This window comes from Coturnix japonica, chromosome 12 (assembly GCF_054131305.1).
Source record: "Coturnix japonica strain WE chromosome 12, WE-NBRP24, whole genome shotgun sequence".
Lineage (NCBI taxonomy): Eukaryota > Metazoa > Chordata > Aves > Galliformes > Phasianidae > Coturnix > Coturnix japonica.
The window spans coordinates 14587165-14612198 of record NC_140674.1 but is presented as its reverse complement, the minus strand read 5'-3'; the positions used below and the strand labels follow the sequence as shown (position 1 = coordinate 14612198).

The 25034-nt window shown below is 51.7% G+C and overlaps 1 protein-coding gene across 10 annotated transcripts; it reads left to right on the top strand.

The window, feature by feature from the left end:
* The first annotated feature begins 8 nt into the window (after window positions 1-8).
* On the top strand, window positions 9-25034 carry RUBCN (rubicon autophagy regulator). 10 transcript variants are annotated; one of them, XM_085513112.1, is made up of 23 exons: window positions 9-104; window positions 4813-4966; window positions 6787-6870; window positions 7692-7851; window positions 8836-8942; window positions 9402-9542; window positions 9746-9902; window positions 9997-10533; window positions 11122-11166; window positions 12402-12497; window positions 13394-13509; window positions 13958-14159; window positions 14452-14553; window positions 15351-15425; window positions 18126-18186; window positions 18656-18788; window positions 19784-19929; window positions 20233-20297; window positions 20781-21019; window positions 21409-21470; window positions 21566-21719; window positions 22051-22144; window positions 22586-25034. In XM_085513112.1, exons 2-23 carry the CDS (start codon window positions 4928-4930, stop codon window positions 22750-22752), a joined length of 2982 nt encoding a protein of 993 aa, XP_085369238.1. In that variant the 5' UTR covers window positions 9-104; window positions 4813-4927; the 3' UTR covers window positions 22753-25034. The 10 variants fall into 10 exon arrangements, 7 of the variants coding, with proteins under 7 accessions (XP_085369238.1, XP_015727177.2, XP_085369236.1 ...); XM_015871691.3 differs by lacking the exon at window positions 9-104 and adding an exon at window positions 574-665; XM_085513111.1 differs by lacking the exon at window positions 9-104 and adding an exon at window positions 4479-4498.

Sequence of the window (25034 nt, the reverse complement as noted above, 5' to 3'; positions counted from 1 at the left end):
AGCGCAGTAACCATTGCTCAGCGCTGAGAGCGGACAGGCGCTGCCTCTTCCACCCCGGCATTGCGGGGATTGGCACAGCGCCCCCTGGCGGCTGGGAGGAGCAGGTACAGCGGGGCGGGGGGCTGCGCTGCGACACCCCCGGCATGTCCCCTAATACACGGCATGTCCCCTGATACACGGCGTGTCCCCTAATACACCGCATGTCCCCTAATACACGGCGTGTCCCCTAATACACCGCATGTCCCGTAATACACGGCATGTCCCCTAATACACGGCATGTCCTGTAATACACGGCATGTCCCCTAATACACGGCGTGTATCAGGGATCTGCCTGTCACACAGCGCTGCTTCCTTCCTTCCTTCATGGAGCTCTTTATTAAGGGACTGCCAATTGCCATTGAAAATTATACATCATGGTTATTTGAAGGCGGTCGGTGAGCCCCAGAGATGCCATGGGGAGGAAGGGAAAGGCAAAGAACACCCAGCACGCAGATGGGAGTGAGCTGTGCCGGGAGCTGTAGTTCATTGGCGGCCATGTCTGCAGCCGGGGGGCGGAGCGGGCGCTCCCCCTCCACGTGACGGCGGCGGGCGGTGGCGGTGGCGGCGGCGGGGCCGCTCGTACCGGGGATGGAGGTCGAGCCCCACGGGGGGCGAGCGGAGAGCAGGTGGGGAGCGGGGCGGGGGGCGAGGGGACGATCGGCGGTCATTGGGGGGGGGGGGGGAGATCGGTGGTGTGTGGTTGTAGCTGGGCGAGGACACGCGTGGGGACGCCGCCGTGCCGATGCCCACGCGGCTCGCCGGGCTCGCATTGCCGTGCCGCCCTCGGTCGGGCTGCGGGCATCGCTTTGGATTCAATACGAATCCAAACGTCGGGATCCAGCCGAGCGCACGTGGCCGTGACAGGTGGGAGCGCCACGAGTCCCCTCGGTCGGGCTGGAGCTCGGCTCTGTGCGGGTAACAAACCCGGAGGCGTTCCCATGGAATTCCCATTCGCTCCAGGATTTTACAGGTCTTTGGGTTGTGCTCGGGATGGCAGCCCGAGAGGTTCGCTGAAACCTGAGCCGAGAGAGCGGCGTGCCTTTATCTGACAGCCTTATCTGACAGCCTTATCTGACAGCCTTATCTGACAGCCCCAGCGCCCCCCGCTGCTCTGCCGCCGGGATCTGCTGCGAGAGTGCGGCCGGTGCTTTTAGAGCCATAGCGCAGGTTGGGGTGGTGTGCTCTGCTAACCTCCTCTGAGCCATGTGTCAGCCCCTGCAGGTGGCCAAAGGGATGGATTGGCTGCGTTTGCTTTGCTTGTTTCCAGAAGTATCTCAGTGCTGTTCTCACCTCTACAAGCACTGGTCCTGCATTGCCAGGTCTGCATCACAGTGGCACCGTCCCCTCTGCTGCCTGCACACGGAGCTGTCTGTGCTGGGTTTTGGCCTTAGGAGCTTCATTGTCCCATGTGCAAATGATGTGGCATCCTAATTCCCAGTGAGGTGCCCCAGGTTGCGTCCCTTTCCCAGTCAGGCAGGGTGCTGTGGGTTGAGGGGAGCTCTGGGACTCCCTTTGCCTTGTGAGCCACTTGCCATTGCTGTAATGAATCGCACAAAGCCAGCAGTTCTTTCATTTCTTTTCCCAGAAGCACAATGCAGGCAGCAAAACAGAAGGAAATTTGCTGCTTGTTGTCAGGGGAACCCGTGCTCATAGCAGTGTGTGCACACAGCCGCAGGTACCGGCTGCCCTGGGAGCTGCAGGCTGTGTCCCTGGGAAATGGAGCAGAAACCACCCTGCTGTTGCCCACAAATGACCCCAGCACCCTCAGCCCAAGCTCCTTAGTGTGCTAAGAAGGATCAGGCGATGCCTCCAGGTAGAGAGCAGCCGTTGCTTGGTGCCTCCTGCAGAGCATAGGGGAGCACATAGCACACGTGGTTGGTAAGAAGGCTTCAGGTTTGGGGATGTTGTCTGCCTCCGTGATTCTGGTTTGGTGCTTTTTATCTTCTAAATGAAGCTTACCTGACTCAGCAGCGTTGTTTCCTGCACCTGCCCTGAGTCACCCCTGCTGACTTGGGCCAGGAGCTGTTCCTGCCCTGGCTGCCATGGAAGGACTGAGAAAGCCCTGGGAGCACAAGCAGAATTTCCTACCGAATTTCCCCATCGTTTTTGTCAGCAGTGCCGTTAAGTGATTTCCAGCTGCAAGGCTCTATTCCTTCTTTTCTTACTGCACAGCAAAGGTTTCGGTTCTGTTTGGAACAATTCCTGACCGCAGGTCGGTCTGACTGTATCTGGAATAGAGCTGGTGTAGTGAAGCAAGGAGAGGGAGTGCCCAGACCTACAGAGCTGGTGGTTGGAAGTGGGGGCTGAGTCAGAGGGTGTCTGTGGGGAGGGAGAGAGATGTGCCCGCAGCCTCACTGATATCCCATGTTATCAGGCTCTCCTATAATGACCAATTCATTTTCAGCACATCCAGGGCAGAATTATCTTTTTTCCTGAATGAAGCGGTGCACCAGAACATCCTTCAGACTATAACCCCATTTAATGCAGCCACACCCCAGCCCTGTGGTTTCCCCAAGGAAATGCTGCTGCTCGTGTTGAGCTTGAGCTGTATTTTTTCCTCAGCATCTCCTCTGTAGTCTGATCACGTCCAGATTCTCGCCTGGAAAACATAAATCACAGTGCATTCAAGCACAGCCCTGACTCCAGCTGAGCTGCTTCAGGTGATGCCCCATATATTGAGCGGGTTGACCCCTGTCCTGCCTGCTCTTTTCCTTTCTCCTGAGCCCAGCATTTGGGGTATAGCGACGAGCTATGCAAGCACACTCAGCTGGTATGGATGGGGAAAGCAGGCTGTTCTAGGGCACAGGGAAAGCTGCACACATGATCATTGCAGGCGAATGTCTACTCATGTACTGTGACCTCTCCTGGGTGTGTTGCTTGCTTTGTCCTTCCTGGAAGTAAAACTATTTTCATGCTGTGATTTGAATTTGCCCTACCCCTGTGTCAGCTCAGGGTGAGAAATAATTCTCCTTATTTGGTACAGAACCAAGCAGATCTCTCAGTACTGCTCTGAACACCTGCTGAAATGGGGAACTTGAGGGCAGTTGGCAGCCTGTCTTTTTCCATCCCTCCCGGCAGCTCTGTCAGTGAGAAAGGAGCAGATCCTGCCACAAATGAAGGGTTAAACAACAAATCCAGGCCAAGCTGAGGGCAGGTAGTTGTGCGTTGCCTCCCTGTCACCTGCAACCAGGTGTACAGCCCTTCATTTCATTGGGCTGGTGTCACTGCATGCTTTGCTGCGAGCACCGTGTTCCAGCCCAGAGGCAGCTGCATGTTGGGTATGGGTAGAGTCCGATGGGAGTGGGTAGAGTCCTAAGCATCCAACTTGTGAAATGCTTTTGAATCATTTAGGCCAATGAGTCCCATCCCATGGGAGTCTCTCTGTTAACTGAGGGATTTAATTGATTTTTGGGCGGTTCTGAATCATCTCCACCAAGATGCTTTAATTGTGCCCACTGTTCCCTGCCTACTGAGTGCAATAGCAGAGGCACTGTTAGGTTATTTTATGTCAAGGTTTGTTTGTGTTGGGGTCCACATTTCCCATCCTTTGGGGGGGTACAGCTGCCCCTGCAGTGAGGTGGATCTTTAAGCACAAAGCTCTGCTGCCCTCCATCTCTCATCTCTGTGCTTGTTGCATGCTTTTTATAGCACAAAATAACGAGGTGGGAGTTTCCCTGACTCACAGACCTGGGAAGTGAACAGCGTGGCTGAGCTTTCACTTGCATTTCCTCACTCTGAGTGTTGGAAGGACCTTGGGGAGGAGCTGGCAGAGCTCTGTGTCTGCAGCTGCTCTCTGGCCAGGGACAGTGCGGGGGGGCAGGGCTGGAAAAGCCTCTTGGTTCAGATGAATGAGGTTTGCTGTCTTTTCAGGTCACGTCTCCTCCAGGACACTGCCTTTGCTTTAGTTCATTCTCTCCTGAGATAAACCTGCTTGCTGGGAATCTATGATTAAACTCTGATCTTTAGGCTGATCTGAAAACAGCTGTTGTTGCTCAGGCACGAAGCAGTGCAAACCTTGGGGGCTGGAGGCAAACACGTCTCAATTAGCTGCCCAGTCTCATGCAACTTAGAAACATCTCAATTTAGCAGTTCTCCAGCTTTTCACGGGCTGGCTGATCTGCTGGGAACTTCCTTCTGCCTCATTCCCTGTAGTGGCATTTCCTCATGCATCATTCTCTAGCATTAGTGTGGCAGAGAGGATGGGGCTACAAACAGCAAAGGATGATGTGGCATCGATTGCAGTGTAGGCTCTAGGAATTCCTGCAGTGCGGCTTTCACAGCCCTGCTCAGAGCTTCCTCTCTCCTGGGCAGCAGTGCTGTTATCGAGCTGTGCGTGAGCACATTCCTTCTGATACGTGTGTTCACACTGTGTTCAGGCTTGCTGACGAATTACAGCCTGGCCGCAGAGCTGCTGTGACAAGTGACAAGCTTTGCTGGCCGCCTGGTGAGCTAAGCTTAGGTAAGTGCTAAAGCCAGTGAGTTTTCCCTTGGGAGTTTTGCTATAGGGGAGCTTGAAGCAGAGCCAGTATTTTATTATCTGCTCATTCACTTAATTGGTTTTCAAATAATAAAGCACTCTGAAAATGGGAATATTTTCAAGAAATATTTTCAGGGTGTTCTGTTATATGGTGGTTTATGAATCTCTGAAACATACATTGCAACCACCAAAGATTTCACTTTGACCAGAGCCTTTGGAGTGAGCTTTGCCTACTGTGAAGCTCCTCGTACCCTGAACCTGGTGCTCATCAAGCAACTCGCTGTGTTCCTCTGCAGGAAAGAGCACTGGAAGCTGCTGGGCAACCTGAAGACCACAGTAGAAGGGTTGGTGTCCACCAGCAACCCCAACGTCTGGTCCAAGTATGGCGGCCTGGAGCGGCTCTGCAGAGACATGCACAGCATCCTGTACCATGGGCTCATCCACGACAAGGTAGGACTCAGTCCCACCCCACCCCACGGCTCTGTGGCAGGAGCTGAGCTTGCCTTGGAAGGCCCTATGCCTGTGTTCCTTCCGTCCTGTGTGCTTTTGAGATGTTTGTGCTGTTTTTGCCTACTCCTCCTGTGGTCGTGCTGCATCCTGCAGCAAAGCGATAGTGCTGTATGTTCCACGAGCCAACCTCCCGTTGTGTGTACTTGGACAACTCCCCAGCGAGGCCTGGCAAGAGAAACCTCAGACACTGGCTGGTTCTGGTTAGCTGTGTCAATAGCAGGGCTGGCAGCCGGATCTGTGCTCTGTGTGAAAGGGGCCTGTATCCAGCTTCCACCATTCTCATCCAGCTGTCCCCATCTCCATGACTGCTGGGAAGAATTTTTCTTTCCTGCTCTGGAAAGACTGTGCAGAAGCTGAAGATCTTCCCTTCAGCTTGAAATTACTGCAGTTGTTTCTTGAAAGGAATTACATCAAACCTTCAGGGCATGCCTCAGGCAGGGCTCCCACCAGCTCCAACACAACAAGCATCTCCAGGTGCAGAGGAGCCAGCAGGGCTGCACAGCTGGGGCCCAGGAGCTGTAAAACTCCACGTATGCAATGGAAGAGTTGATCCCAGCTTTGCAACTTGGATTTGGGAGCTGCACACAGCGCTTGGTCAAGTGATGCCCTGTGCTGTCAGTCTGCAGCAGTGTGGGCCAGCCATCTCCTTTGAGCAGAGAGAAAAGTTACCCTTTAAATGTGGGGAGTACAGTGCTCTCTTCTGATAGACATTCTATTTGTAGGCTTTGGAAGTGAGATTGGAATGATTGCTGCTTGTCTTTGTGTTGGTAAACAGTTCATGCCACAGCGTGAGGAAACAGACAGTTGCAAAAGCAGCACAGTGCTGTTATTGGTGCTACGTGCAAAGGCACTTCTTTCTTAGAAATGCTTTGCCTGTATACACCCTCTCTCTCTCTCTCTGTATATATATGTCTCTATATTTATATACTCCTATATATTCCATCTGTATAGCTACAAAGGGAGGCCCATAGAAGTACAGCTTGGTAGCAGGATTTTTCTTCTATTTACTCCAGAGTAACTTCCTTTTAGCTGTATATTTATGTATCAACTTTTTTCCCCCTATGACTAGAAATAAAGTAATAAAAGATCTGTATGTACACTGGCAGAGATTTTTAAACTCTTGTGTGCAATTTATTATTTGATCCAGAAAACCCCAATTCGAAATAAAGGGGTAAAGTTTCTGTGTTGGTGCTCTAGTCTTAAAAATAGAAACAACGAAGAATTAACCCCCCAAACAAGAAAACCACAAAACCAAACCCCTTCCTCTGACACTTGTGAAAGAGGAAGCAGAGATGGAGGGGAAAAAATCAGCATTTTTTTCGGGAGAGAAGTTTGGGGCTGTGCTTAAACACGATAAAGTGCTGGAGAAAACAACTCTACTGCAGTTCCTCTTTGACAGGAAGAATAATTGAAAAGAAATAACTCACTGTCTGAACAAAGCCAAGGCTGACAGCAATAAGGAGCTGATAGGAATGCAATGCCAAGAACGTGCTGCGTCACATTTCTTATCTGTGGTGCTCAGCCATGCTGATGTGTCCTTGTTGGTGACTGGCATGGGAGGACAGCGGTTGTTGCAGGTTCTGCTGGGATGTGTTTGTGTTGCCTGCCATCCCTGTCAGGAGAGGACCAGTGATGTGGGAGCTCCTGAAAAGCTCTGGGTTGAATGCCCTCTCCTTGCTCTCTAAGCCAGCTGTACTGTCATTGTGGTGTCACTTGAGGCTCATGTGTATGGTGGGCCCTAACCAAGCCTCTCCCAGCAGGTGTACTGCAGGCAGAAGGATTACTGGCAGTTCGTGAAAGATATCCGCCGACTGAGTCCCAGCTCTGCTCATCACCTGGAGAAGGTGAGTTCTGGTGGGTGCCTTGGTGGGCCCAACTTGAGAGAAGAAGGCAGCTGGGCTGTGAGCCCAGCGGTGAGGGATGAACTAGCTCTGTGGTTGTGTGTGAGCCACATCCCAGGAACTCAATGGGGTTCAGGGTTAGACAATCAGCTGCTTATTTCCTGCAGGCTGACCTCCAGCTTCACTTGGTTGGGTATGGCAGGCATCACCAAAGGAGTTGGCACAAGCGGTTCTTCTATGCACATAGAGGGGATTTATGCTGTTGTAGAAATCTCTAGAGGTTTCATCTGACCCATTTCTGGGTTGTATATTGGCCTTGACCATTCATTTGGCCCTTCTGTGCCTGGCTTTTGCTGTTTGCTGTTTGCTGATGCAGAGGGATGCTCTCAGTCCTCGGTGCCCTCAGACCGGAAGGGCACCACGCTGCTCTCCGTCACATGTGAGCAGATTTCATGCTCTCCATTGCAGTCTGCTGCAGAGCAGCAAGGATGTTCACATCAGTTAATGTGTCAGCAAGAACACTGCCATCACTGCAGGAAAGCAATTAGATTTGGGAGTGTGGGGTCCCTCCAGGTCAGGGATGGGAGAACATGCCATTGAAATTCATATTGCTGGTGGCTGTGGGTAGGACTTTGGTCACCAGAGTTGGCTGACCTTTGAAGTGTTGTTCCTCTCCAGTGCTTTTGTCTCCCTTGATAGCTGCTTGGATGTGACCGTGTTCTCACCGACAGTGCCTGGTGCTGCAGAGCTCTGAGGAGGAACAATCCCTGCTCCTCTGCTTGCTTCTTCTTGCCTTAACCTGTGCCTTCATGGTTCATTTCCAGTTCATCAGCCTGCATGAGAACGGCCAGCCCAACCCAGACAGCCACAGCGACCAAGCTATTGCACAGCTGTGGCTGCAGCACAGCCTGCAGTTCCACTGCCTCTCAGCACAGCTCAGACCTCTCCTGGGGAACAGGCAGTACATAAGGAAGTTCTACGCAGGTAAGTAGAAATGGGTCTTTTCCATCCTCGTATAAAAACAGATTTCCCAAGTCACGCTTAAGTGAGGGGTGCAGCAGAAAAGGTAGTTTGCATCTGTGCTGTCAGACAAAGCGTGCTGTGTCCATACTGTAAGTGCATGGATGCAGGTCAGAAGAGCTGAGCTTTGGCTTTCTGCAGTGAGCTTGTCTGCAGCATGCTTGGTCCTGCTTGTCTCGGCCCTCTTTGCTGCCCTAACAGGAGCTTGCAGAAGTCTGAATGTGTTGGATATCCTCATTTTCTTTCTCTTGGAAGACCAGGCTGTAGCAGCTTTTTGCATGTGCTCAAAGGTTTCTGCTGCAGGTAGTCAAACAGCCTGGTCTTGAGCCTGTGTCCCAGTCTGCAAACTTGGAGAAATGCATTTCCCATTGCAAAGAAACAAAATGTGCAAAGAAAGTCAATTTTGAATCTGTTTCAAATAATATGGTTTTTTTTCCTCCCCGGAATATTTCTAAACAAATAGATGAAGCTCTGACCTCTGCTGATGTGTGGAAATGCAGCTGTGTTTCTCCTTTGTAGGTGAAAAGTGAAGCCCTTTGTACAACTTCGTACACATAAAGAATTTCTGTGAAAACTTGAGGATGCGTGAAAAAGTGAAAATCGTTAGCAAGAACAAAGATACTTAAACTGATCTGGGACAGGATCTGTCTTTAATCTCATATTTTAGAGTAGTAAAGAGAGAAGTTTTTCAGTTGCCCCCAGATTAAGACAAAACCTTGAACCAGATACAATAATTCGTAATGCGAATCTTTTGGCTCAGGTTTTGGCTGAGTCAGGAAGGCTCTCACCTCCTCCTTTTCATGTAGGTTTTATATTCAGCACCTTGCTGGCTTTTCTGACGATTTTTGCCTTGCAGGCTGCTGCAGGAAGAGCATGATATACCTCCCACTACCTTCATGCTGGTGGCGGTGGGGAGAAAGACCCCTGACAGCAATTCTCTCTCTGCAGACACAGCCTTCCTGCTCAGTGACGCCCACGTCACGGCCATGCTGCAGTGCCTGGAGGCTGTCGAGCAGAACAACCCCAGGCTGCTGGCTCAGATCGACACATCCATGGTGAGCTGAGACCCCTGGCTTTTGCATCTGGCCCTCCCTAAATGCTGTATTGCCGTGGCTGCTCATACAATATTGCATTCAGAACCCTTGGACAAGGGCCTGGACTTGGAAACAGCAAAAGGAGGGGGTCAGGGGAATAGGAGATGTATGTAGTGAGGCATCTCAGTTCTGGCTGTCATCAAGAATCTGAGTATGAGGTTCAGGAACTATATCCTTTTAAAAGACACCTCAAAAACCATCTCCAAAAAACCCAGGCTTCAGGGCCAGCCACACTCAGAAGGACAGGCAGCACCCAGGACAGCCAGATTCCCTCTCCTGCTGGTGACGCCACCAGTCCGGTGCCTCCCAGTGCCAGCTGCCCTCTCCTTAGAAGAGAACAGCAGCTGCTTTCTTTGCAAAGAGCTCCCCAGAGGAGAGTAATTAATGACGCTTCATTAAATAGGGTCTGTGTTCTTTCAGCTGGCTGGCACGTCACTGCCCTCCGTGTGCTCCTCAGGTCCCTCTGCCGGGACAGGAGAAACCTGTAACCAGGACATTGAAGGACACCAGAGCCGCCTGCCTGGGGCACTGGGCTGCCTGGATCATCTTGCTGAGAGCCTGGTAATTTCCAGATGGAGCTTGCTGCTTTGCTGTGCATAAATAGCTGCTTCCTTTCTTTGCTGCAGCGTGTTTCTCCCATCCTGCAGCCTCAGGGCTGTGCTGGCCGGTAACCAGATGCCTGTGCAGGCCCTGCAGGTCCAGCTTTTTCTTTCTCTTAAGCTGCTCCTTTGACATGCTGATTTATTAATGCTGCTTCTCTTCAGCTCACCAGGAAGGGTGAAAGTCTGTCTCCAGTGACAAAGAGCCAGAGCCTGACTGCGCTCCCTGGGTCCTTCTACACCCTGTCTCCAGGCTGCATGCAGCAGCACCACTGTGGGTCCTTCTCTAGCCTGCCTCACCCGGCCTCCTCTGGCCTCCCAGGTAACCAGGGGTGCTGGAAGCTCAGGCTGGGCTCCTTGCTGACTTGGGTGGTCACATAGAGGATGTGTGACATCCTTTTCTTCTCTCTGTCCAGACAGGAGATCAGCAAGCTCCTCCATCAGCTCCAGCTCCAGCCAACCCCAGGAACACTGCCTGGCTTCCCGATCCTCCTCCTTTAGTGAGGGCAGGTCCCCTCTGGAGCAGCCCAGTGCTGTCCCTCTTTCACACATTCCCTCACCCAAAGACCCCTTCTCTCCAGCCAACGAGATGAGTTCCAGCACCACCAGCCAGAGTGAGGACACTTGGACGGGGAGTCAGGATGATCCACAAAGCGATGCTAACGATGGACCGGAGTATCTGGCCATAGGGAACTTGGGGCGCCGTGGCCGGGCCTGCAGCAGTGCCAGCACCAGCAGCAGTAAGAGCAGCAGCTCCAACATGTTCTCCACCAGCAGCTCCCAGAAGCTGGACTCAGGGGACCAGGGGATGAACGGATGTGGCAGCAGGGGCCTGGGCCTGTTGCGCCGATCCAGCTTTTCAGAGGGACAGTCATCAGTGCCACAGGGCATCCTCAAGAAGAGCCATGTGCGCTCACACTCGGACACCAATGTGACTTCGGGGAAATTGCATGGTAATGGGGTTACTTTGCTCAGTGCATAGGGAGGTTGTGGGGTGTGGGCACAACGGTGGGACCATGGCCAGGTGGGAGTCAGCAGTATTGGGATGTTGGCTGTCCCTTCAACTCCATGGGTCAGATGAACAAGGAGAGCAGTAGGAAAGCATTTTGGAGGTTTGATTGTTACCCTCCATTTTCCTGCTCCACGCTGGAATGAGGGGCTGATATCAGAATGCCCTGGGCCAGTCTGGTTTTTGTACTAGCAGCTCTGTTGTATCCTTCACTGGAGGCTTAGCAAGCAGCAGGGATGCTGCAGAATTAGCTGTCCTGCTTTTCCTCTGGTCCTGTCCACTTGGGACATAAAGCCATGGCAGACTTGGAAGCTTCTTGTCATGGTACTAGTAACCTGCTGGGCTCTCCTGTGCTCCTGAGTATGTGAATGCATTGTGGGAAGCTTCAGGAGTGAAGGGGCAACTGTTTTGTGGGATTCAGTCTCACTGGTGCTGCCTTGATGGGAGAAACAAAAGTTCTTGCTGCACAGTAACCAGTCTGTCTCTGTTTTCTCTCCCTTAACGCTGCCCTCTTCCTCCTCTGTCTGTCCAGGAGGCCTCAGGGATATCACCATTATAATAGAAGATCCAGTGGCAGGTTTGGGAGCCAGCAAAACCGCCTTTCATTAGTGATCACTGCATTAAGTTCAGAATTTCCATCAAACCATTAGTATCCATTCAGAAAACAATCAAAAACATTTTTTTTCCTGAGTCTCAGGTGCTTTGAAAGGTGCCTCAGGTTTATGCATGTGGCCTGACTGAAGATCCCAGCTTGGTTTTGGCAGCAGTGGGCCAGACCCAAGGCTGGCACCGAGCTCTCCTGCATGGCATTACAAAGTGCTGACCAGCAAGTCCCTGAGCTTCTTCCCCTGCCCTCTCCTCCACTCCTATTACTCTGGGAACCAGAAGAGGTTGCCCCTGCTGGCCAAGGGCTGGTTGCCATGAAAGCATGGGCTTCAATGGGATATTTTTCATGGGGCAGATCTGCAGTAGGGCCTAGTTTGATGCTGATGGCACTGGGTGCTGAGCAGTCCATGGCTGGGAAGGCCCCTCCTTGAGTTGGCAGGAGCATGGACAGATGTGCCCATCCCCAAGACTTGCTTTGTCTCCAGCTCCAGCAAAGGCTGCAGGGTGCTGCTTTCCAGCTCCAGGGTGTTTTTGGGCCTTCCCACACAAGTCAGCTGCTCTCTGGGACCTTGCTGTCTGCACAACACTGGTGGTTGTTTGTCCCTGATGAGGCCGGCTCCTGGCGGTCCCCACCAGCTCTGCCTGGCAGAACGCAGCCCTGGAGCACACGCATGGGGAGGTGACCTTGAGCACTGTGATCCTGGCTCTGGGTTTTCCCAGCTGAGCAAGAGTGTGTCCTTCAGATACCTCCTTCCACCCTTGTCCAGGCTTCAAGCCCCACAGATCCTTTGGCTGCTCAGATGTCCCCTTGTCTCATGTTCCAACCCTGTGGGGTGACTCTTCCTTGGAGCTGCTCCAGGAAGAAGATGGAGCTGTTAGAGGTGCTTGCAGGAACTATTGCGTTACCCAGGTTTGCGGGGCATAAAGAGAGGAATGCTCAGGACTTGACTGATCTGTGGTTGTCATGGCCTTCTCCTCTTTCCCTTTCATCCCCAGCCACCTGAAATGTCCCTCTGGTTGTCTTCCCTCTTGGGCTTGACTTCAAGCATGGTACAGAGCAGGTGATCCAAGTGGAGGATTTCCCTTGTTGATTCCCATCCATTTGTGCCCACCCACGTGATGATGAGCTTCTTCCATTTCACACCATGCTCTGGGCTGGGTACTTCTGGTTTGCTGACATGTGCCTGGTGTTGTCTTCCCTTGCAGAGTCCCATGCTGATACAGTTGGAAGTAGAGGAATGGTCTCTGGTTCCACCCAAAGCAGCGAACTGAGCACACCCAGCTCCCTCTACATGGAGTATGGTGAGTACAGTGAGCATCAGTGGGGATGTTTGCTCCTGGGCATGAACTGTAGCGACCTCAGCTTCTAGCACCTGCTTGTGGGATGCAGACATGCAAGAGCTGGCTTGTAGTGACTTGGTTGGGAACTGGAAAGGCTTGTTAGCTTGGGGATAGCACCCTGAAGGTCTGTCTGGCCTTCTAGGTGAATGAGGATGCACTGCAGTGCTTAGATGTGGGCTCTGCAGGAGCCTCTGTGGGTCCAGCAACATCAATGCTGAACAACTCATTAAAAGTTTTTCCTTTTGGCATGGGTGTGTATCCACTGTGCTACCTACAGTATGCTAAAGCATGTCTGTTATTCATATTGTTTTGTTATTCGGCATATGCCTTCTCTTTTTTTTATCCTAAATAACAAACATTGGCTACCTGAAGGCTATGAGGGCCTGCCAGGAGTACTTCTGTGGTTGCTGTCTTAGCAGCTCTGCCCAGGATGTGTGGGGATGATGATTATTAGTGATGTTCTATGGTGATGTCCTAGGGCTGCCTGAGGTCAGGGTCTCCTTGTGCTCCAGGGTAGAGCTGGCCCTAGTCATTGTTCCAGAATTACTGCTGCCATAGAGAAGCAGGAGAGCATCTGGTAGCAGCTGGAACAGTCAAGTGATCTCCTGCTCCTTCCTGCTTAGGGTGGGATGTTCAGGAGGGCTGGATGGTTTCAGGATGCCTGCTGTCATCATAATGGCGTGGTGTTGGTTGCTGTTCTCCATTAGAGTGGATGAAACTGGATCCAGTTCTGTCTGTAGAGTGGGATAGGCAGCTGTTGGCTGTGTGAACTAGCCAGTGTGTTGACACAGAACACGGTCTTGGAGCAGTGAATTTCCTGGTCCTTCCTTCATAATGTTCCTGTCTTGCTTTTCTAGACTCTGGCCAGTACCTGAGCTCAGGGGAAGGGATGTTCAGAAGACCCTCAGAAGGACAGTCCCTCATCAGTTACCTCTCTGAGCAGGACTTTGGCAGCTGTGCAGACCTGGAGAAGGTGAGGAAGGCAGCAGCCTGTGCGCTTTGGAGACATTATTTTACTGCAGATTCAGTGCTACTTTCCTCCATGGGGGAGATAATCACATGCTATTTCCTGCTAAAGAGCTGGGCACAGAACTTTCAAGTTGAGTTGTTCATTTATGTCTGGCCTCAAGGATTTGCCCATCTAGTGTTAACACACAGCTGCTCAGCTGCCTCCTGGGGCTCCTTACAGGCATGTGCTGACTCCCCAGAATGGAGATGTTGCACATCCACTTTGTAAGATTTCCCCTATGTTTTGCAACAACTCCATTGCCTCAAAGGGCTTTAATTTCTAGGTTCTTATAGGAGAGTGAGGCTTCGTAGGGTCATAAGGTCTTTCTGCCACCTTTTTGCATGAAAATATTAAACCCCATTTTACCAAGGCTTCCTAATTTTCCTCAAATACTTTTGCTTTTGCCTTGCAGGAGAATGCGCACTTTAGCATCTCAGAGTCACTGATCGCTGCTATCGAGCTGATGAAATGCAACATGATGAGTCGACAGCTGGAGGAAGAAGAGGAAGACAGCGACAAGGAGATCCAGGAGCTCAAACAAAAGATTCGCATTAGGCGCCAGCAGATCCGTACCAAGCACCTGTTCTCTACCTGCCAGGAGATGGGCTCAGACAGTGGGTGATGTTTTTTTGGGCTCGTTTCTAACAGGGTGCTGCAGAAATTTGTGAAACTGTGCTATATCACAGACCATAGTGGGGCTGATACCATATATGCGTAACGCTTGTGCCCTGGTGGCACTGAGTTAAGGAGTGTGTTTTCATGTTGAAAAACAGAACCTGTTTTCCATCCTTGTCATCCACCCTTTCCTGGCCACAGCTGGTTATCACTTCACCCCCTTGCTGTCTGTGCTCTGTTCAGCTGCTCACACTGATGGCCTGACTGTGTTGCCTTCCCTTTGCCTCCTAGGCCTTGTGGCGACTGACAGCGAGTCCCAGTTCAGCTCCCACGGCTCCATGCGCCTGTCTGATTCGGGCTCTGCAGAGGATGTGGAGGAGTATGAGATCCGAGGTAAGAGGCAACGGCTGCCTTATCTTCTTGCATAAAGAGACTTCTCCTGGGCCTGGTTGCATTGAGGTTAGTCACACTGAAGGGGAGCATGTCCCTTTGGCCTTCAGGATGGCTTTTCCCAAACAAATGGCTGAATGCGGAGCATGAACTGAGCAACCAGTTTCCCTCATGTTGGTGGCATGACTTTCCTTCAAAATCCTCTGTAATCCTTTAGCATTCAGAACTGGCACGTGGTTTCCATTTCGCTTGCCAGGTCCACAGAGCAGCTATCACAGTGAGAGAGAAATGGGAGGGCTGCCACACTGCTTTCCTCCTCCCCAGGCAGTAGGAGCTGACTTGTGTGTTGGGTGGGAGCAGCAGGTGCTGGTCACATCCTGACCTGTACTGCTCCTGGTCTCTGCTCCTGGCTGCTGGTGCAGCTGAGCCCGTTGCATGCAGGAGACCTGCCTTAGGTGTCTGGTCATCCCTTTCCTTCGAAGCCTCATTTGTCCTCTGGTGAGGACAGCTCATATCTCAGCAGTACCTCAGTCATGCTTTAGAGTTGAGGTGAGAGAAGATGGAGCAATCCAGTCTCAGTCTATAAAGCTCTCATTCTTCTTGTCTGTGACTCGACAGCAAAGCCCCCATTTCAGTTCCTGAGGGATAGATTTTGGACTTGGTTTTGAAATTCCTTTAGGGCTGTGTGAATTTAGTTCTGAGCTTCTCCCATTTGAGTGTTACTTTTGTGTTATTGCCCTTTCCCTTTGGCCTGGCCAAAGCACTGAAGTGAACTGTTTTGTCATCAACATGTTATACAGATGGTAACGATGGATCTAACCTGATTCAAATGTCCAAGGACGGCCTCTCAGTGTCAATGGCTTCCTTGTTCTCAGGTAGTACCCCGCAGTGCTCCCTTGGCACGCGTGTGTGTGTGCAAGGTGTGTGCGTGTGTGTGCCTCGCACGTGCACTGTTCTTTGTGTGCCCCCTTGGGGTGTTGCAGGGAGTGCAGAGGCCTCGATCTCTGTACAGGCTCTTCAGGGGTTCAGTTCATCCACAGATCAGCTTCAGATCAGGCAACAAATCACTGAAACTTACTGTCAGGCCCTTCCCTAAGTCACTGGTGTGGATTTTTCAGCTTTCTTCCCATGCAGCTCAGTACACGTAAACCAGCTCCTCGTGTTTTCTGATATGGGAACAGTGACGCAGTATCATCCAAGTGTCAGCAAGGTGAGCTGTGGAAGGATGATACTTTGCTGCGAACAAAGAGGAAGCAAAGGAGCTCTGCCTGGGCACCATCCCCCAGGGCATTTTTCCATGCAGTGTTTTGAATACACAAAACATACCTGCTGCCTGGAAGACCTGTCTAGCCTGGGGCAGGACTCTGGAAGGCAAAAGCAGAGCTCTGTAATTCTGTAGCTGCTGGGCTCAGTGACAGCAATCCTCTGCTGCAGGACCAGGTCTCCATCCCAGAGGTGCTGCCCTCCAACACAATGGCTCTGAATGGAGCTGCCCTGCTGAAAACAATTGCTTCTCTGATCACATGCAAGACAAGGAGGGAACTACAAAGAAAGGAGCCTTGCTCTTTAAATGACTCTACTGCCTGCTTTTGGCCACAAGGCAGAGCTAGCACAGGACCAAAGCACTTTGAAGCTGTTGGTGCCTTGGGGAAGAGTCATCCTGCTTGATTCCACAGAGCTGGCGTGAAATGACTCTGATTCAAACCACGGCCAGCCCATCCCTTCCTGCCCAGACCTGACTTGGGGTAGAATCCTTCTACAAAGAGGGGACAAGGGAAAGTAGTGAGAACAGCTAGAGCAGAGGTGTTTCTTACCCATTGGAGGCCCTGGATGCTGCGGTCCACGTGCAGCCTGGTATTGCTTAGCTGTTGATCTCTGCTGTCAGGCATCTGACATCAGTGTGCTGCTCTTGCTGGTGCTCAGAGCTTCCCATCAGTCCTGCTGTATCCTGTGAATTCAATGCAGAGCTGGCTCATCCTTGCCTGAAGCTGGCAACTTAGGCCTAAGTGACTTCCCCAACTTTGTGTGCTGTTCACCAACCCCCTATGAACTATCCCACACAGTGAAAGCCTTTGCTTTCCAAGCAGAGCAAAGCAGAGGCATCTGGGGCAACTAACTGGAGACTTAAGAGAAGTGTCTGCATTTAAGAGTGGGGTGGGAGTGATGACAGGATCCCAGTACCTGGGGGAGCCTAGGGCCAGGTCTGGCTTCCTCTGCCCTCCCTGAGATGATAACCGTGTTCTGCCCAAGATCTCCTCATAGTGCTTGGCCTGTCCTATACTGTGTGTGCTCCACTGTTTGCTTGAGTTTGTTGTACTCTAGGATCATGCAAAGTCTTTCCTGCACAGAACCGAAGGCCACAGATCACGGTAGATATGTCTGCAGTGTGGTATGTGATTAGGAGGCTCAATTTTGATGACTTCCGTCTTTTCTGCAACAAGAAGTCTGTTTGCATGATGTAGATATGTGGATTCCTTAGTATTAGGATGCTTTCATGTGCCAGTTACTAGCAATGGATGTCAAACACAGAGTGTTACGCATTCATGTTGACCTCTGCTAGCATGACTTTGTAAACTTAGTAAAGGACTATTGAGGTTCAGCCTGAGCTCTTTGCATACCCTTCCCTTTCTGAAGCCAGGAGCAGCTGAAGACAGAGTTATTTGCACCAGGAGAGCATTTCTCCTTCAGAAATTCTTGCTCCCTGTTCTGCTGGGGGGAACCTTGTTCTTCCTAGCAAAGCTGATGGCTTGGGGTGTTAGCTTTCTGCTGTAGAGCAAGCAAGAGCTGGTGCCTGTACAGGCTCTGTATGGGTCTGTGCCACTGACCTGGCTAGGGTGGCAGAGCAGAGTGACTCCAGAGCTATGCATGGGGGGAGGTACCACTCAGGTACTGCTGCCCACACCCTGGCACTGAAGAGGGATGTGGTGAAGTGAAGCCCAGATCTGTTCTGGAGATCATGGAGAGCTAGAAGGAGCTGGACCCTTATACTAGATCACTGCCTCCTAGAGAGAGCCTCATGGCTCTGTGTCTCTGCATAGGACTGACCCCTGCAGCTGCATGGATGCCAACTTATCTCTTGAGCACAGGACTCGGGCTGCCAGTGCTTTTGGTGCAGCAGCTGACAAGCTGTGGCATGGCCACTTACCCTATGAGTTGTGTGGTTCAATAGGGAGGAGGGTTCTGCATCCCATTGCTAGTGCCCTGCAGCACCTGTACTGTATAGAGAGCTACTAAACCTTCCAGCTAACCTTGCTGTTGTGCCCTCCTAGCTCCAGCTGTGTGTGCTGTTACCGGCCGTGTAACCACTAGGACTTGGTGTGTGACCTGCACCACTTGTCACCCCAAATCCATGGTTGTATTTATGCAGCATCCCACCGTTCCTTACCTTGTAACTCCCAGCAGGTGATTAATTTGACTGCACCTCTCCTTGCTGCTCTGTATCACTGGTAGAAGTTGATGCTGTAGTTTATGTGCTTTTAAACAGCTTGATGAGTTTTAAAATGAAACTTTGGTTTGGAGTGAGCATATCCTTCAGCCCTGCCCAGTTTGCTCCATCACGTTTGTTTCTGATTCAGATGCAGACATCAAGAGGAACCCTGACTCCAGCAGGAAGCCCTTTCTCTCCTCAGAGTCCATGTACGTATTCAACTTACACTGACACATCTTGGTGCCCGGTTCCCTTTCCTGCCCAGCTCCACTTCCAGGTGCTTCAGCTGCTGATTTGCACTGGATCGCACATCCATCCCTACATTTTCTTACCAGTGAGGCACAGCTGGGTCCTACTTTTGAATGTGGGAAGCAGCACCTGGGGTAATGAAGGTCCTTCACGTGCCATGTAGACATGAGATATGATGTGGGTGTATCTGGGGAGATCCCCACAATTCCTAGTAGTAGGAGGCTGGGAAGAAGAGCTGGCATGACTTGGAGTATCCGGCCTGGCTTCTGGCTTGCTGCTGGCTCTGAGTTTCCCTTTTTTTCCTCTCGTATCTGGGACAGGTGTAAGGCTGTGTCCCTGCTCGAGCTGAGAATAGCATCAGAAAATGGGGGAATATGAAGCAGCACAGCTTTGAGACCCCTGGTACTAACTGCTTCCTTTGTTGGCTAGATCCCACTCGTTCAGCAATTCAAACTCGGCAGAAGCTGTGGCCATGGGTCTGCTGAAACAGTTTGAGGGCATGCAGCTGCCAGCTGCCTCCGAATTGGAATGGCTGGTCCCTGAACACGACGCCCCGCAGAAGGTAGGGGTTTGAATATGTTTGTGTACAGGAGGGTGACAGTGACTGGGGTGACTCCACCAAGGCACATGGGCACTGTCTGGAGGTACCTGCACAGGAGCAGGGCAGTACTGAAGCACAGCAATTGGAAAAGCATGCATGGGCCACAGCGTGCACTAACTGCTCGGCTCTCAGTATGCCAAACGGTTCCTTTGTTGAGGCACCAGTGTTGGAAATGAGCTGTCACAGTGCTGCAGGGTCTGGTAGGGTCTCATAGAGGAACCCCAAAGAAGTGAAGAACCGCTCAAAGAACAGAAGGTATCTTCCAGTGGTGCTGAGAGGTCCCTGGGAGGCACTCAACGCAGCTGTGTCATTTCTTCTTTGCCCCCATAGCATATTCTCATAGGGGGTTTTGCTACCACATTCTCCTGGGCAGCAGTACCTTGGCCTTTTCCTAGTAACATCTGCAGAGGACAACATTGGCATCATGGTGGGTTTGCCTGTCTTGTGCTCAGCCCTCCCCCACGTGGTTTCTTCACAGAGGAAGTCTGGTCTCCTTGAAGTGCAGGTTGTTCTTTGATATGCAGCTGTCGTAGGGACTGAGTAACATATGATCAGACTCCTTTAAGGCGTCACATTTAGTACCAGGATCTTCATCCTGCATGGTGCTGAACTCTCTGCCAGGCTTGCCCATGCCCTGAAGGGCTGAAGCATCACACACCCCAGTCTGTGCTTGGGAAGCATGAGGAGACTTGTCCTGTTTCCTGGGCTGCCTGGAAATAGTGAAAGTTCCTGAAGAGCCCGTATGTAAATAGGGTGCAGCAGTGCTGGGCTCTGCTCCCAAAGCCTTGTACAGTAGAGTACTCAGACCTCAGGGAAATACTTTCTTCCAGCCCCTCTGTTCAGCCACAGCAACCTGGTGATGGGGAAGGGCTAGGCAGTAGGTGCCAGGCACCAGCCAGGTACGTGGCCTGTGTAGTTCTAGGCAGGGGTCTGACCCTGTTACCTGCCTCTCCCAGCTCCTGCCCATCCCTGACTCTCTGCCTGTGTCTCCCGATGATGGAGAACATGCTGACATCTACAAGCTGAGGATTCGGGTGCGTGGAAACCTGGAGTGGGCCCCCCCACGACCGCAGATCATCTTCAACGTTCACCCAGCCCCAACGTAAGGATTCATTCCCCACTGTTTTTCTAGGTTTTTCTATGGTTGATTGTCCTACCTTTCCTCCTTGGCTAGCAGGGCTTCTCTGCTCTCAGCCTGCTAAATCCACATTGGCCATTTCCATCTGGTGCGCATGCTTCCTGTCTTTGGTGCACATCAGGGCTTTCCCCCTCCACTTAGCTGTTATCCACACTTACCTGGCAAAGAATATGTATGTGCACATCTGGAGTTGTGTCAGTGCCCGCTGTCTGGTGCTGGGTGCCATCGGGCTTGGATTCACCTACGTCATCTTGTGTCTCTGGACAGGAGGAAGGTGGCTGTGGCCAAGCAGAATTACCGGTGTGCAGGCTGTGGCATCCGGACCGATCCTGGTGAGTGCTGAGCAGTAGCTGGAAAGCAGAGAATAACCTGGGAGAGTGGGAAGATGCAGAGTGGGTGGATCGTGGCAGAGCTCAGCATGAGGTCATTGGGAAGATGGTACACTTTTTCCTAGTGTCCTTCCTAAGGCCTTTAACAGTTCTGCTCACACGTCAGCACACATGTACTGGGGACCTGTAAAGGGACAGTCTTTGCACACTTACCTTCCTATCCTTCAGTAGCCCGGTGGGTCTGCAGCATCTGTATCCACAAATTTAAGTCACAGCTTTTGTGCATTTCTAACTGCATGAGATTAATAGGCAGGTTGATAGATTGATAGGCATTTTGAAGCCTGCAGTGTGTTTTCTGGCTCCAGTGTTGAGCAGTCTGGGGCCGGATGAGGTGCTGGCAAGGCAGAACTCCTTCCTTGTGCGAAATGTTGATACATGGATGGGCAGAGCCTCACCTGACTTCCCCCTTCCCCTGGGCTTGGCTAGATTACATCAAGAGACTGCGGTACTGTGAGTACCTGGGGAAGTATTTCTGCCAGTGCTGCCATGAGAACGCCCAGACAGTCATCCCCAGCCGCATCCTGCGCAAGTGGGACTTCAGCAAGTACTATGTGAGCAACTTCTCCAAAGACCTGCTGAGCAAGATCTGGAGCGACCCGCTCTTCAACGTGCAAGATATCAATCCTGCCCTATACCGGAAGGTGAAGTCTCTCAATCAAGTGTGGGTAAGCCCCTTTTTCCTTGCCTTCCTGAGTGGGGTTTGTGGGGGGGAGGGTGGCTGCCAGTTGTGAATCGTGTGCTGAAGAAGCTGAGGAAAAGCAGATATTTCAGTTTCTGAAGCTTAGATCCTCAGCGCTGTGGGTTTCTGTTCATATCTTGTTTCCTGTGCAGTAGCACAGAATGGGAAAGTATTTCTGCTTGGTGTCCGGCTGCACCGTGGTTTATTTCCTGGAGCGTGCAATGAGTGGCTGTGCTCTCTGTATTCAGCGTGGTGTAAACACTCCTGTACCAGGGGAGCAGCAGTCGTTTCACCAGTGCAGGAAACGGGGCAGACGTGTTTAGCTAAGCTCTGTGATCTGTTTACTGATCCCTTGTGTCCCTCCTTCCTCTCCAGCTGCTGCGAATCCAGCTCTTCCACATGAAGAACATGTTTAAGACCTGCCGGCTAGCTAAAGAGTGAGTCCTGGGGCATGTTGTTAAGCTGTTTGCTGTCCTGTATCTGACTCAGTAGAGTTCCTCTGCTCTGAGCTCCAGTTTTGCTGTCCTTGCAGCCTCCTGGACTCCTTTGATGCAGTGCCTGGCCACTTGACGGAGGATTTGCATCTCTACTCTCTAAGTGACCTCAGTGCCACCAAGAGGGGGGACCTGGTGCCTCGTCTGACAGAGCTCCTGAAGGCAGGCAGCCTGCACGTTGAGAAGTGCATGGTAAGGCTTCTATAGCACAGCTCTGAAACACCCTTTGGGTAGGCTTTCTGCATAAACAGTCTGCATAAACAGGTGGGAAGGCAGTTGACATGCAGAGCAATCACAGAATTAACTGATTACATGCTTGCTGCTCTCACCTGTTCTACAGAGCTGCTCCCCAGCACACGTAGGTTGTTTCTTACCCCATTTAGACTTTCTCCTTCACACGCTGATTCTGCCTTGCTGTGCTTCATGCTGGGGAAGGACTGTCCCACAAGACACCGTGTCCTACTGTCCAGCTCCAAGGAGATGAGGAGTGTTGAGCTTACTTTTTCCTCACCTTTTCTTCTAGTTGTGCCAAGCCAAAGGTTTCATCTGCGAGTTCTGCCAGAATGAAGGCGACATCATCTTCCCATTTGAGCTCAACAAGTGCAAGACATGTGAAGGTAAGGTACTGGGGAGAAACAGTAAAGGGATCAGCAACGTCTGCTTCTTCATTTTTGAGTGGCTTTGTGCCAGCAAGAGGAGCAGAGCCAAACACAGCCAGCCAGACCAGGGTGCTTCTGTGAATGGCCTATGTCTGCATGACATGATAACAGCAGCAGATCAGTTGTTGTTTACAAGAGTGCTTAAAATAATATTACAATGGTGTTTGCTCCTCCAGGGCAGCAGCTCTGCCCCACAGTGAAGCGTGTGCTGCAGGGTCAGACTTAGGGCTGCAGTAGTTTCAAGTCAGGTATCCTACAGCATGACTTCTTGCTGCTTTCAGAGCAGCAGCCCTGTTTCTAGTGTTTGTCTTCCTGGGCAAGTCTGGAACATCCCTCTGCAGGTGTGGAGAGCCAGGCAGCCTGTGCCAGCCCTCAGCTGTTCTCCTTTTCTCCCCTCAGAATGCAAAGCCTGCTACCACAAGTCCTGCTTCAAGTCCACACGCTGTCCTCGCTGTGAGCGACTCCAGGCCCGGAGAGAACTGCTGGCCAAGCAGAGCATGGAATCCTACATCTCAGACTATGAAGATGATGAGCTGGAGCAGCAGGAGGCAGCGACAGCCACCTAGGCATGGTGCAGCACAAGAGCAGGCACTGGATTTATTTATACCTTCATCACCAGAGACTGAACCAAGCATACTTATGGTGAGGATGACCGGCAGGATACTCATCATACCTGGAGCACTGTGTCAAAGGGATCTGCTTTTTCCCTGTACAGCAGTGTTGGGGAAGGAGCATCTTCTGTCAGCTGGTCTGTTCCAGGTAATGGACACCCTGCGATGCCTTGATGTGGGGAAAGGTGAGAAGTCCTGTCTGTCCTGCAGGCAGAATGTGAGTCTTTTACCAGGCAATTGCTCGTTAGCCTGTCTGCAGCCTTCTCTTTGTCCATCTCCATCCCTTTATTCCTGGCGGAGTCCTCATTGGGGTCAGCACTTTCTGCTCATCAAGGGGACACTGGAAGCTCTGGCCATCTGCTCCTGGGAGAAGGAAGTCAGCTCTCCAAGTCCTTCCATCCCCTGTCTTGCTGCTAGTTTGTGTGTACATGGAAGGAGGGGAGGGCTTGGGGAGGGCTGATGGGATATTTAGCAGTTCCCTTTTTTAACATCTAGGTTGGAACCATTGCCAGTAAACCATTGCTCTCCCTCCAGAATCAGAACAGAGGAAGTAACAATGATGTAAACACTGTATATCTGCCCTGCCTTCCCCCACATCATCCATGCTGAGCTGCTCCATCTCCCTACACCCCAAAAGGCATTGCAATAGGAGCAGCTGGGATGCACAGCTGTGTGAGGGGACTGCTGCTGGGCATGGGGCTGGAGGCAGCTCTGCATGGTAGGACACAGTTAGCAAGGCTTCAAACCTCACATCCCCTTCCTGCTGCTGCTGTCTTCCCTGAGGGCTGCCTCTTCCTGTTAAAGGGACATGGGGCCTCCCCATGGCAGCTGCATTGGGGCCTGCCTTGCATGCAGCTGTCTTTGCCTGCACCGGTTGGGATGCATAAAGCCTCTTGGCTCAGTCCTCTGGTCACCTCCCCCTAACCTCTCTGTCCTGGTTATTCTTTTACATTGGGCTTTTTTTTTTTTTTTTTTTTTTTTTAATTGGCTGGATTTGGTTTTATTTTTTTAAAATGAGGTTGTATGTATTTTTAACTGTTCTGCACCCCAAGGAGATGCTTCTTTTAGGAAGCACGCAATTTGTTTGGGACTTACCAGTGTAAAACCTCCAGAGCTTTCCTGTTCCTGGTCCATCATCCCCTGACAGAGGCTGGAGAGTGCCAGGGGCTCTTTCTCCCATCAGCTCTGCTGACCCTGGGAGAGGGGTCACCAAGTCCTCCAGGGAACAGAGCAGGCTGGTCCTGGAAGGAGTGCACCTGAGAGAGACCTGGCCCTGGAGGTGCTGCAAGGTGCCTCTGCAGCCAGGGATGCTTTATCCCATGGCATGTGTCCAGCACCAAGTTATTGTGGGAGGGATGTGACCCAGTATTAGGGTGGACGTTAGGAAGGATGGTGGGGCCCGTGTATGTGGAAGGGTGGTGAAGGGCAGAGAGCAGTATGCTGTGAGAAGGCTTTCAAGATGTGCCTCGGTATGGGGTGATGGCAGAGTTGGAAGGGCAAGGCTGGGACTGGGAGAGGTGGCTGCAGTGTGGCTCCAAGCCTTGCTGATGGGACAGCATCTCCTCCCTGTGCAGCATCCTGCTACAACCAGCTCTAGGGGTCCCAGCCTGGAGCAGTTCCGATCCCCACCTGTTCCCGTGAGTTCTTGCCTCCTCCCATCTATCCTCATTTTCACCAGGAGATCAGCTGTTCTCCTTCCTGCTCTGCAGCTGGAAGCTCTAGAGCTACCACAACTTGGTCTACCTTGCCAGCAGAGAGCACTGCCACTGTTCTTGCCTCTGGTCCACACGCTGCCATCCAGCTCAGCAGGACGAACTGACCTCCCTCCTCCTGGGATCTGGCTCAGAGCAGCACAACTTCATCCACACCATTCTGTTTGAAGCACTTTAACGTCATGGGGCACTGGCTGAGAGGTTGCCCACATCCCATTCTAGAAGCACTGAGTATATTTAGAGAAAAGCAAATGGATTTTGGTTTATTTGTGTTTTCCTTTCTCTGTCTGAAAGCAATGGGGACTTGAAGCCTGGCAGAGGGCTCTAGAGCAAGGTGATGCAATACACTAACACCATGACAGCGCAGCACTGGCAGCTACAGGTGATGCTGGAGCTTGCCACGGCCCCAGCTGTTTGTAAGGGAGAACCACAAGCTGCCTCAGCATTTCACTGGAGCCCTCCCCACGGGACTGCTGCACAGCATAGCAGTGAAGATGCCGTCCCTAATAAACTAAGTTAATATGA

Excerpts from the sequence above, each read along its gene's own strand:
- RUBCN (XM_015871691.3), top strand. The coding sequence starts at position 628 with ATGGAGGTCGAGCCCCACGGGGGGCGAGCGGAGAGCAG. Across the intron at positions 6,871-7,691 it reads CTGCTCATCACCTGGAGAAG|TTCATCAGCCTGCATGAGAA; the intron begins GTGAGTTCTGGT and ends GTTCATTTCCAG. Across the intron at positions 21,471-21,565 it reads ACCTGCCGGCTAGCTAAAGA|CCTCCTGGACTCCTTTGATG; the intron begins GTGAGTCCTGGG and ends CTGTCCTTGCAG.